Source organism: Cornus florida, unplaced genomic scaffold (assembly GCF_030987335.1).
Source record: "Cornus florida cultivar Cherokee Brave unplaced genomic scaffold, ASM3098733v1 CherokeeBrave_3.0.0_Hap2_Chr04, whole genome shotgun sequence".
Taxonomy (NCBI): Eukaryota; Viridiplantae; Streptophyta; class Magnoliopsida; order Cornales; family Cornaceae; genus Cornus; species Cornus florida.
The window spans coordinates 66,884,460-66,897,956 of NW_026775574.1; the positions used below are offsets into that span (position 1 = coordinate 66,884,460).

Consider the following 13,497-nt stretch of genomic DNA (forward strand, 5'->3'; position numbering starts at 1 on the left):
AAACAATCGATAATATTAGTTTCTAATTTTTAGAGTGTCCAAAACCGCCTCAATTCAAATTCTTAAGGTGTTTTGAACCCAAAAAAAGAAAAATCTCCTTATAGTTATGATGTTTTTTTTTTCTTTCTTTTGAATCCAAAAGCAATATATTAATAAGGAAGCAAAGATGGAACATCACTTGTTCAATACATCAATAAAGTGCAAACTTTAGTATACTCACTTTAAACTTTTTTACCATAAAAATATATTTTTTCATACAATATATTCATAAAAAATTAATAAATTACTTAAATAAAAAACACCTTCTTTTTTATGCATTATGTTCATAAAAAATTAAGAAATAATTACTTAAATTGTTTTAAATTTTCTACTTAAGATTTTTATTTAAAAAAATTAATTTCAAAATTTAACAATGAATATGTCATCAAATTAGTATGAACTTTTTTTCAAAATTTGTTTTAATAAGAAATGTAGATTAAGTGTAATTCAATAAGAAATGAAATTATAGTCATTTAATGAAATAAGAAATGTACAACTAAATGTGATACATCTAATTATAAGGAGTACTTTCTTGGGTTGAAAACACTTTGCAAGTATTTTTATTTCTGGTTTTCACTCCAACAATGAAGTAGGCTATCGAGAAAAAAATAAATAAATAAAGTTTATATTCTAACATCTTATTACATGAATTTTCTACTGTGTTTCTGCTAAAATTCTTAAAAGCTTGCTCTAATCAAACTAGTTACACAATTGTTATAGTATCTCATCCTTTTTCCTACACTAACTTGAATCCAATTTCTTCACAGCCTGTATTCTTCAAGCCATCTTTGCTTGTTAACCCTAGCAATAAAATCTTCAACTCTTTTGTTCAACTCCTGAACAGGTAAGCCAGGCTCCTCCTCTTCGCGATGACGATCACCTTTTCGATCTCTCTCTATCGTCTGCATGTTTTTCTTCTTCAATCCAGTTTCAATACTGTTTTTCTTCTCCTGACCAGTTAACTTTTCTGTCAATTTCCCTTCTTCTTTCTTCTCCTTGTACGTAGAGGCTTTGCGAAGAGCTTGGCTCCTCCTAACATACTCGTCATAAATCTCAGTGGCCGGAGATGGACGCGAAACAGCAAGCTTTGACTCTCGAACGAGGATGACAACAATGACATTGCCTACTATGAACAAGCACTTGGGGTTGAGGAAGACAGAAATGAAGCTTTGGGTACCAACAAAGACAAAGTGGCTCATTGAAGACAATAGAGAGTGGAACCACAAAGGATATGAACACAACAAGATACAAATCAGAGCTATGAGAGAGTGAAGAATGAGATTGTTAGAAAAGTAGTACTCACCCTTCTTGTAACATTTCATGGGTTGAAGTTTTCTTGTGCTCTTGATTGAATCCATTAATGGAGTTTCAATGTGGGATTATAGGGGCATATTAGGGAATGTACGTGTTAGGGAAGTATATGATGGGGGCTCTTAGAGGACTTGGTAAAGATTGGTGAAGATTCTCATATGACTGAACATGGAGTATTTGCAAACATAGGCTTATATGGTGAGGAAAAGGGAAGATATTTTGGTGATTAATTCAACACATGGTGCTTAATTTATAATTACTTTGTATGAGGGTGTTACTTTTTGAAAACCCATGGCAAAGTAAGAATGTGTTTCTTAGTTGCTTTGCTTTTCACATCTTTTTGCTTTCCATTTCTTCCTCCAGATGGTTCAGAATTTGTAAATTACTAAAATAGCATTTTGCAGGAATATGCACCGTCTTCTAATTTTGAGCTTAGGATGAAAAAGTATCTCTATGACGGCTCATATCAACGAGAAGGTTCGGTTCAATTTAGATTAATGGCCTCACAAAAATGTATTAATATATTAAAGAATATATTACATTAATTAGTTTTAACTGAATTAGTCTACCAAATGTCAAATGGTTCAGGGCCATTTGCTAATTTCTCAGGTGCACCAGACATACTAAGTCATATAATTGATATGTCAAACCAATTAAAATACCTCATTCAAATTGGTTGAGAACACTACGTGAATTCAACCAACGTGAATGATAAATGTGGATTGATTGGACATACTAATGACTTAGTATGTTCGAGCACATAATATCAACTCTATATCAATTGTGTTGTGGGCTTCATAATTGATGAGTGTACTAATTGTCAATTACTCTGTATCATCTAGTATAGTTAACCACCAATTTCTAAGCCCATATACTAGAACCGTATATTCAAATTTATAAAAACTACTAATACATAGGCTTATAGACATTTGCTTAAGTTTGTACTAACAGTTTGTGTCTGTTTGGTTTAGTTTCTTAAGTAGTTTTCAGTTTTTTGAAAACTAAAATCGAAAATTTGTACAAAAACTTGCTTAATTGGTTAACAATTTGTGAGAACTATTTTTTAAAATCACAGTTACAAAAAGTTCGTTTTCAAATAAATGTCTTTTATAGTTATTTAAAAATAATTTTCTATTTTCTGAATTGTTGAGAACCATTCTATAAGTGACATAACCAAGTGGACTCTTAGTATTGCCCGTAATGTTGTAAAAAGATGCTTATGGATGTACCTTTATGTCCATATATATACCAGAAAATTATGCTGAGGGGTGGCCTTCAACAAGAACGTAAAAAAATTCAAAACATAGAGGGTGGGGGCAATAGTGGAGTTTTTCCATAATTTTATGGATGTACCTTTATGTTTTTCCATAATTCAAAAATATATATATATATATTGGAGACAATTACCTCGAATAAATCCATGCTTTTTCAAAAATCGGTAATATGTTGTAGAAACGTATAAACTAATACAAGATGAAGCAGTTCCAAGTACCGGTTTGGTGTTTCTGAACGCAACATGTTAAAACAATATAAATTTAGTTAATTTCATAATTTGGTAATTTGTGATTTAAAAGTTCATATATAAATAATTTTCCCTTCATGTTTTCCATTGAAAATATATATGTACACTCAAGAAGCTAACACTAACTTTAAATAGACCATGAAAGTAAGCATACTTTATGTGGGTGTAGTGTATAATACTGCATGAAAAAAAGGCTCTGCCCTTACTGCCTGCCTTTCTTGGGACCCACCCATTGGCATATTAATGCTTTTTTGCTTTTATAATTGAAGTAGTGGTTGAATATTATTATTATTATTTTGTTATTATTTTATTTTTTGAATTTTTATTGAAGTAGTAGTCGCTCGTGTGTTGAACCAAGTAAAGGAAATTTAATATTCAGATATAAGAGGGCAAAAACAGGTTTGTGTCAAAACAGAGGGTAATTTGGTAATCCAACAACTAAAACACATTAAAGTGATAAATACATATGGCTTAAAACCTTAATATTTATACATACCAATGCATATAAATATTTTTTGAAGTGACGAAAAAAAAAAAAAAAATCAAAGTGTTTCCGAAGACTAGGAGACTTTAGAAATACTCTACGAAAAATAGGGTTTGTGAAAATTAAAACCCTCCTTAACCTTATAAAACGTCTGTACTCACCAAATAAGGGATTTGTGAAGATTTAAATCTTCTATAAAGTTATGTAGGGTCCGTACATCATTAAAAGTGAAGATAGATCGGACTTTATACAATTTGTTCCATATTGCGTTGCAACCTAAGTCATATAAAGAGGGAGCGATAATGAATTCAAGAGCGATAGCGTGAGAGCAACATAATTAAGTTATAAATAGTAAGAATTTGAACAAGAGCGTAAAAGCGAATGCATGTTCGGAACTTAAGAGTAACACATGTTGAAATAATTATATGGCTTAGGTGCAACTAAGCTAGACATAATCAAGCATGCGAAGGTTTAAATAATTTGTCGTCCTTGTGACGTTTAGTGTACTAGCACTCAATGGTTGCAACTTGCAATCTCGCCTTTATTTCCCCATGTACCATAAATAATTGTCCTATATTCAACTGTATGATGCAAGGTTCAATGAATTGGTATTTCTACTTTTGAGAAGTATAGAAAGCTCTTGGAATACCATATTTTATATATATATATATATATATATAATTGTTAATCTTTTCCCATTCCTTGACTTATAACCCTAAAAAACCCATGAGGGAGAGAATCTTGCGAGAAAAGTTGAGAATATAGTGATGATAGTCAGGAACAAGAGAAGAGTGCTTTGTGTGCTTGTTTGGAAAATGTGAGTGAAGCTTCATAGAAGGGCTCAAAAGCAGAGAGTGAGATTTGTATTTGCTTTATTTTGTGGTCAACCAAGAAACAGTGCTTTAAGCGCATGTTCTGTTGAGAAAACGGATAAGAGCGAGCAAATTCTACTCTCATCACGGGCTTTGAGACTTTTCATTCTCGAGTTACATAGAGTGGGAGCACAAAAACGAAATTTATTTTGGACTGTACGTGCATTAAAACAAGTCAGATTAGGTTGCATTCTCCTCTACTCATATTGAGCCTAAGTTTATAAAAAAATCAATTAAGTTAAAAGTGGGTTGTATTAAAAAGAAGTTGTATTTATATGAGGCCTTCACCAACTGAACTGGAATTCATTTTATAAATAACATATTTTTCACAGTATATATACTATATATAAGAGCTCACAAAAAAAATTGGGGGCACTATACGGTGGCCCCACCCAAGGGCATACCCTGGCGAGAGTGGGAGTGGGAGCATGAAAACGAAATTTAAGTGATACAAAGTGAGAATTGGAGCTAGAATGAGAGCAAAAACACAAAATTTAAGTTACACAAAATGAGAGTGGGAGCGAAAACATAAGAACGGAAGCATGCACAACGTAATATCAACATTTGTTTAGAAAAATTGCGAGAGAGTTCCATTGACCTTAACAATGTTAAGGGATGCCCTTGGGCCTTGGCTTGAACTAGCACATCATTTTCTCGGCCACCTCAGTCTTTTCACAGTGGCCTCTAGAGCAGGCTCGGGCCGAATTTACGCCGTCCTACACCAAAGCACCAAGCAGGCCATTGGGTCGGTTGAGCCCACGACTTCCAAGTCCAACTCTGTCCAAGCATGGGTCCATGGGCCATCGACTTGTCGATTGAGATTTGGCCCACAGTGGCCTTGGAGGCAGGCTGCTAATTGGCTGGTCCAATTGTGCATCAACTTGGGTCAAGTTTCATGATTAGGCAGGCTAGTATTGGATGTAATTGAAATGAGTATTTTTTTTTTTTTTTTTTAAATTCGGCCCTTTTTTCTACAATTGAACTTATTTCACAATAAATATATTATATCTATAAATGTTAATGAATCAATATATAAGTACTAAATTACTTACACATTTTTTTACATAGATCCTTATTAAAAATTCAATTAATAATTAAACTACCGGTTACCTCATAATTATTCCTGACTTATAATTAACTTACACAGTATTTAGAAAGTGATTATTTATAATAAATTTAATATTATAAGTGTAATTGGTTACAAGTAAAATGGAGAGACATGGACAAATCTGGTCTCTCATACTTAAATTTTGTTGATATAAAATCGGATTTTTTTTTTTGCTTGAGTCAACCATGGTGTGCAAATTATCAGTGTTGAGACGTAAACTAATGAACCTGAATCCTCTCCTGTATCATTAATTATATCGCTTATGCAACAGCTACATTACATCGTTATTTTATGGTGTTACACTTTGTCCCGATACTATTGCATTACAATGTAGTGCGTTCCACTAGCGATACAGAACGTGAAACAGGACGACTCTCCTCCACAGAAAGGGGTCCGGATCCGTGAATTGAGACATGGGATGTTTGGTGGTGGGAAACGAACTAAGAAGTGGAACCAAGTGTATGAATGGTTTGGAATTAAAGAGAAGGTACTTCTGCTTGTCTTTGTTGGCAAATTTGGAAGGTTTAGAATGCTCCTTAGGTCTTTCAAAATCAGTGGTGGGATGAGCAGTAGATTCCTCCATGCAGGTGGGTGGTTCCATGTCTTTGATGGGTCATGATCATCAAAGTTGGGATTGCCCACCTCCACATTTTGTAAAAATTAATACGGATACTGGCCTCTGTGTTGATGGAGCTTTAGTACATTGTTGGAGGAGTGGTGCTTGGGGACCACGCGGAGAAGGTTTTGAAAGCTTCAACTGTAATGTGGAATTGGTGCCTTGAAATTGAAAATGGAGAAAACCGAACATAGCTTTATTCAGTGGTGTTATCATAGAGTGCGCATTGAGACTGAAGCGGAAGTCATTGTTAAGGCAATCTTTGCTTTAGCCAACAGATTAATTTTGTCCTGCAATTTGTTCGGAAAGAAGCAAAGAATATTGATGATCTTCCTGGTTTTAATCCTGGAGAGAGTGAGGTTTGATGTAATTCTATGACCTTGACACAATGTACTTTCTTCCACCCTGCGAGTGCGGTGTTAGCCCACCGCAGTAGGACGTGTATTGTTTAGGGGCCTTTAACCCGTGTTCAAAACCCACCAGCATCATTCCCCTTCCCTTTAACCCCTCCTAACTCCCTAACCCTACTAAACCATTGCCAGATCAAAATATATATATATATATATATATAGTTATATACACTACACCCTCTCTCTCACACACACAATCTAACCCCTAACTCCCTAACCCCACTAAACCATTGCCAGGTCAAAATATATATATATATATATAGTTATATAGTTATATACACTACACCCTCTCTCTCTTCTCTCTCCCTCACACACACAATCATCCCTGCTTTTACATTACTAGCCTTTTGAGTCAAACCACAACCAAAGAAAGGAATCAGGGAAGTACATGACAGATAAAAAAAAAAACCAGAATTACCCGGCTAATGTTACCACATGCAAAACGAATTTCTGATAAGTAACATTTCATGGGAGATCTTTCAGAATTATCTCATACTCTCTCCCAATCTAGGAGGATATGTTGTTGCACTAGAATGTAGAGAAAAAAACACCCTCTGATTTAGAATCTGAAAAGATTTCTACAAATACAGCAGCAACAGTCCCTTAGACGACTAAATGTAGTAACCAAACATGAGAAAATAACAATTTTTTCCGAAATGAAAATAGCCAGACGAACCAAAAAGAAGAACACATCCCTCAACATCACAATTCAGTGCAATCAAACCGATTAGCAAACCATCAAACTGCATGTAGAAGGAGTCCAGAGAGCCTTCTTCGGAGCAAACCACACTCAGCAAATCTTGATTATATCTAATAAAGCGATTGTATATAATGACATTGCAAGTATTAGGGCAACAATGAAAAAAAAAAAAAAAAAAAATGAGCCTCCTTGCTTAGAGAATCTAAAATGACCTTGCTCAAAGAGAGAGATTTTAAAATGACCTTGTTCAGAGGGTGTCGAACAAAACATTATTCAAAATATTTTTGACAAGAAAAAAATGACACTAGGTACAAAATCTACATAACGCTAAATCTGCACCTTAAACATCTGTAAGTCAGTAATATGTACTACACGAACCAAATTTTGAAAAGCATTCTTCCTGTTCTGTTCAAGCAAACCTTCACGGGTAGAGCCATCATCTCTTCTTTAATCAGTAAATAAGTTGAGCATTGAAAATGGGTAGTAAGGTTAGAAAATAGACATATACTTGTCAAAATAAAAAAATAAAAAGGTTAGAAAATAGACATATATTGCAAGCTCAAGAGTTAACGGATATAAATCATAATCATACACGTTCACTAACATGGTGATAAATTCATATTTATATTTTTTTTCTTTCAGGAAGGTTCATATTTCTAATTTCTACTTCATTTATCATAAAGGAAATACAAACATAACTAGATAAATATTGGTTGTTATACTATCAAATAACAAGTCTTGGAACTATCTTTTTTTTAGTGAAAAGATTGATATGGTAAATAATGCATGCCATTTTAGGTATAAATTCAAATTAGACCAACGAAACTTTGGGACTTGACCTTTACTTGAACGGGAACACTGGGCAACTGAGTTGAGATAACTAATGGACTTGGGTTCAAATACATAAATTGAATAAATAGCTACAGTCCTATAATTCAGCTGAAATGAAAAAGTCACTTCTATCATTAAATAAATGAAATCCAGAATCAGATACAAAAAAAAAAAAAAAAGAAAAGAGGGTACTATTCAACCTTGAACAACAATAGTACCAAGATGATACAAGGATCCTCAAGAAAACTCAACAACAACAAATATAGAAGCCGGCAAAACCACTACAACTATGATACTACAGAACTGCTCAGGCATAGGCACAAAACCTGCCAGCTGTAAGGAAAAAGTGACCGAGTCCAATACTGATGAAAGAAAAATCAATTCTAAGCACGAAAATTCTCCATGTTTTCTAGAAAAGTATGTGGAGAACAACTTTGCATGCCAAATAATGGGGGGAAAATTGAACGACTACTTCTATTTAACCTCTACGCCACAAAACTGCATGAGTAAGACCTCAGAGTACCAGAGCAACTTTCTCCGGGGACACAAGTGAGGAAGGATGAGCAATAAGGGGCTCATAGTGGTCAGCTCCAGCCCCACACCAACCTGTTCATGGAAAGTATATAAGCATACATCTTAAAAAATTAAAAAAAAAAAAAAAGAAAAGAAAGCATTGAAAGAATAATTATAGGTTTACAGGATATATGACATGCTATGACAAAGGGAATAACAAAATATAATTTACCACCAAAAAACACTACACAAGCAACTTAAAGAAGTTCCATTACCTGTTCCTTTCATGAAGAGGAAGAAGGGAGGTTCACAAATTTCACTCCTTGGTCGATGTGGAAGGAAAAAAACACAATTTTCTTCATCCACCATTGCATCTGATCCGTGAGCTTGCACCTACCATAAGGGGGAGAAAGAAGGGAAAAAAAAAAAAGCAATCTTAAGAACAAATGACTTATTATATCACAAGTCCCCAAAAAGTTTACAAAAGATAAGAGTTAACAGTATTGAAATATTGTCATGTGCTTCTACAAAGGTGGCTATATCTGTGTCGAACATATGTTGGATACCGACACTTTTCAAACACTTCTGGACACGTGATCTTGGATGTGTCACAATTTAAACATAATATTCTTAATTTTTGATACTTGACTAGCACATTGGAAACATGTAGGAATAAATCTTGGATATATGTTGGTTAGGACATTTTTTAACATAAAAAAAAAACATATAATTGAAAAAATTAAAAACAGAAAAGTAAGTGTTACAAGGAATTTATATAAAGGTTGACCATGTTTGAAAAGCATAAATTATAGGAAGATTTCATTAAATGAGTAAGCATGAGAGTTAGAGAGATAAGTAATCAAATTATGTGTGTACGTATACTAATAGATCCATATACATACACAAAATCATGTACAGAATTATATTTGACATGTCCCTAATATGTCATTCTCTATATGAAGGGGGTGATTATAATGACATGATTTAAAAAATAAAAATTTCATGTCAGAATCAGAATATTATCTGTCTCGGTTAACATAGTTTTAATATAAAAATATATCTCTCATTGTCATGTCCTCAATCTGTCAATTTGTCCTTAAAAACTAATATATCTCTTAGTTTTTAAGGATTTTCTGTGGGGGAATGTTGGGACTGCAATTTGCGTCCATTTTCGATATATACATATTTGTTAGCTCACAAGCATCTGGTACCCCCAACCCTAAAAGACTCTTCCAACATTACCACCCCCTCTCTAATGCTTCCCCTCTTACAAAACCTATTTTTTTGGAATGGAGCATGATTAGAATTAGTAAAAAGTATAAAATAAGATCAAACTGAAAAATGCGTCTTTAAGTGATGAGTTTACTCTAATTAAGGCAAGACATCCATGTTACATTACCCTTTAGTGTATTGACACCCAGTAAATGATTCATTCACCAAGCCAGTCTATGTATATTGAAAACTTCCACTCTTGCTGAGGGGAAAAAGAGGACATGACACATGAAAAAAGTTCCATGTTCTGACTCCATATTGAAAAATGCATCTTTAAGAGATTAATTTACTCCTATATTACCCCCATATTTTATGCATCTTAAAGGCTTATTTTCTTTCATTTCCTTCTTTCATTCAACTTGCAGTAAAGGGGGAAAAGGGAAAAGGGAAAAGAAAAGAAAAGAAAGGCTAAAGGGGGCTGAATTAGAGTGAAAAATGTCACAAAACTCATGAATTAAGAAAAAAAAAAAAAAAAAATCGGTGCAACAGGGTGTATACAACTAAAATTCGATGAAACAGGGTGTATATAGTTGGAAGAGAACTCATCAAAGAAAGAAAGAACGAAAGTAACCTTTTAGGTCCCCTTATGTTACTTTGACCAGAACTATCCCCCTAAAATTACATGACAATATCATATAAATAGTATATGGGGACACTTTCAGCAACATGCACATAATTATGCACCATAGAGGAACATATGTCCACCACAAGTTGACAATCACACTAGTTTACTTAAATGATTAGACCAAAGATTAAATTGTGATGAAGCAAACCAATAGGTTAAAAGAAATTAACAGCATTTGCTAAAAGAATAAATTAATATGTCAAAATCAATCAAATTGTCTCCAAGGGAAGAAAAACAACAACAACAAGAGCAATGAGGTACCCAAGGCATAAATGTTATTCTTACCACATATATCTCTCTTTTAAACTCAGTTGCAAGACATTCTATCGCTATATCATCTCCAAAAGCAGCAGCATGGCCTTCTCTGTTCTCATCTACAGTTAATAAACCCTCCTCAGTATATTGCAAAGTGATGATATCATATTCATCACCAGGAGACCCAGAGATTGACATGTACTTGGCCCAACTCGGCCCATCATCCACAGCAGTACACCTCTCTTTGTAAATTGACTCCGCAGCCAACTCTCTTCAATCAGAAAAAACAAAAAAAAACACATATGTAACTCAAAATAGCACATCAATTTGCAACACTAAATCTTAAATCTGAATCCAATAACTTACTTCCATTATACATATAAGATTTAGCATTAACTTTCAGGGGAAAAAAAATAAAATAATAATAATATATAAAATATAACAGAGAACAAAATGCAAGTATTGAAATATATATATATATATATATATATATATATATATAAAATAAAAACTCTTTTCAAAAACAAGATTCAACTAAATATTCCTGTACATGCCATCTCCTCCACAATCAAGAGGGGGAAAAAGGGTAAAAGATGTAATGAAAAACTATACCAAATAAATTATACAAAACAGAGAACAAAATGCAACTACTGTGACCCAAAAAATAATAATAATAAATAAATAAATAAAACAAGAAAGTTAATATATTTTAGGGAACCCTCAAAATATTTGTATACTACTTGCAAAATGGATACAAAAATAAAATAAAAATAAAAATAAAAGAAAATAAAAAAGAGATCGAATTGGGTTTCAATTAAGGAAGCCACAAATCTACATTTCAGTGTAATTTTCGCCTTCTTGAGTCCAAGATTTACATTTCTTCTCATTCCCTACGTTTTCGCCCTAAACAAACGGAGCAAAGAAAGAGAAAAAACAAGTTTCAGACAATCCAATGGCTGAAATCTGAATCTAGACAAAAAAAGATCGACAAACAAACAAGAAATTACCTTTGCATACCCAGCTGAACAAGCTCGTCGATAGCTGAATCCAACGCCTCTCGACCTTCTTTCTTGGCCAAAAGCTTGATCTCCTGAACTACATGAATCCCCCAACCAGACCTTAGATCAGGCGAGTACATATGCTTTATAGCATCCTCAATCACATCTCTCTCCAATCCGCTCACAGATCCAAGATCCTCCAAGAACCTCCTCACCGTCCTACGCCGCAGATCTCTGGCGCCTGCCGCCGCCGATCCCATCGCCTTCTGCGACGCCGTGAAGAGACAGTTCCCGTCCGCCTCCACGTCTCCGCCGTGCGTCAGCCGGAACACCACCCCCTCCGCGACGACGGAGGAGTCAGAGTCACCATCCCCTGGATGCTTCCACAGCACTCCCTTGGCGTGAAGCCTCTGCAAATGACGCCTTTGCTGGTCCTCCAAGCCGGTCACGTTTTCCCAGGCGTTGATTGTATTGTGGTCAGCTAGATCAACGGTCTCGATGCTGTCCAGTGTCGGAGCTGATGTTGGATCTCTCCACGGAATCACCGGTGACGACGTCGTCGAATCACATATAAGCTTTCCCATTTACTATATATGTATAGAAAAGAATCAAATTTCTTGAAAAATAAAGAATTAAAATTGATTTGATTTGATTTGTGTTCTCTTCTCTTCTTCAATGGAGTTGCAGAGAAGAGAGAGAAAAAGAGAGGAGAGAGATTAGGGTTAACGGATAACTCGACGACGCGAGAGAGTTTGGACACGTGGAGGTATCTGGATATTAATGCGTTACATTGGAGTTTCTGACCACGCGAGGGTTTGCTAACGTGAGCCGGTGAACCACGGGTGACAAACCTCAGCCTGATATGTTGTGTGCTGAGGTGGCGTGTGGTGATTGGCTGGTGATTGTAACGTTGGGGGTGGTTTTCAAGGACACTTCGTTTTCTCACTTGTGGCGGGACAGGGTGGGATTGTCTGTGACGCGATGTATAGTTGGGAATCATGGAATCTTACCGTTAGTGATGATCGGGACTTTGAGCGGCTGATTATTTTAGTATTAGGCGGAAACAAAGAGAAGAATAGTCGTAGTGTTTGTAGATGTGTTTAAGGGCACCAACCGATGCGACCAGTCAAACATATACCAACTTAGGACAAAATGTTAGTGGGCAACCTAGAAAGCTCGCACATTATTCCTAAAAATGTCCCAAAACAAAAAAAAAAAAAAAAACACAAAAACTCTTTTGAGGGAAAAATTTATTCATTTGTTTGTTTGAGCATAAAATATTTTTTAAAAAATATTTTATATGTTTTTTAATATTTGATTATCGTAAAATATTTATGAACGAAAAAAATATCAAAACTTAACAAAATAATTTATTTATCAATTTTTGACAAATCATTTCATACGTCTCACCTGATGGACTGGACCTCAATATCAACCTAAATCTTTTTCAAATATCGAAAAATAAAAAATTTACCTGAAAAAAAAATGTTTTTCGAAAAAAATATTTTAGGTCAAATATTTTTTTGATAAAGTACACTTGCTTTTCTTGTTAAAAGTATAAATAATAAGAACCTCCTAGTCTAATTTAAAAAATAACAGCGGTCTCTCTTGTAATTCTAGTTAAAGTAATAGACTTTCCCTTGTTGTAAAATCGATCTTGTCTACTGATGTCATGGTTGAAATTTACTTGAAATTCAATTTTACCCTTAGAAAGTTTGAAAATATATTTTTGTCTATATGTTGTAATGGTAAATGATAGTAAAAATATAATGAGTATAATTATCATTTCACGCCTTTGATAAACCGACAATAGTGATAAAGGAAGTTGTGTTATTTTTAAAACTATTGGGAAATTTCTTCTTATTTAAATACTTAACATGGGAGCTTAGTATAACTTACCCATATTTTTATTTTAGTTACATACAACTTGAACACATTTGA

At 34.2% G+C, this 13,497-nt stretch overlaps 2 protein-coding genes across 2 annotated transcripts; both read right to left on the reverse strand.

Moving 5' to 3' along the window:
- Positions 1 to 800: 800 nt before the first annotated feature.
- On the reverse strand, positions 801 to 1,238 carry LOC132305052 (uncharacterized). Its single transcript, XM_059802738.1, has one exon. It carries the CDS (start codon positions 1,236 to 1,238, stop codon positions 801 to 803), a length of 438 nt encoding a protein of 145 aa, XP_059658721.1.
- Positions 1,239 to 8,007: 6,769 nt separating this feature from the next.
- On the reverse strand, positions 8,008 to 12,323 carry LOC132303406 (uncharacterized). Its single transcript, XM_059800640.1, has 4 exons — positions 11,566 to 12,323; positions 10,589 to 10,829; positions 8,682 to 8,799; positions 8,008 to 8,499 (listed from the first exon to the last, which is right to left on the reverse strand). The coding sequence occupies exons 1-4, from the start codon at positions 12,138 to 12,140 to the stop codon at positions 8,408 to 8,410; spliced, it is 1,026 nt and encodes a 341-aa protein (XP_059656623.1). The 5' UTR covers positions 12,141 to 12,323; the 3' UTR covers positions 8,008 to 8,407.
- Positions 12,324 to 13,497: the final 1,174 nt, after the last annotated feature.

Coding starts and splice junctions, on each gene's coding strand:
- LOC132305052 (XM_059802738.1), bottom strand. CDS start 1,238: ATGAGCCACTTTGTCTTTGTTGGTACCCAAAGCTTCATTTCTGTCTTC.
- LOC132303406 (XM_059800640.1), bottom strand. CDS start 12,140: ATGGGAAAGCTTATATGTGATTCGACGACGTCGTCACCGGTGATTCCG. Junction 8,800..10,588: donor TTAAAAGAGAGATATATGTG/GTAAGAATAACA, acceptor CCCTTATGGTAG/GTGCAAGCTCACGGATCAGA. Junction 8,500..8,681: donor CCTCTTCATGAAAGGAACAG/GTAATGGAACTT, acceptor TTCCATGAACAG/GTTGGTGTGGGGCTGGAGCT.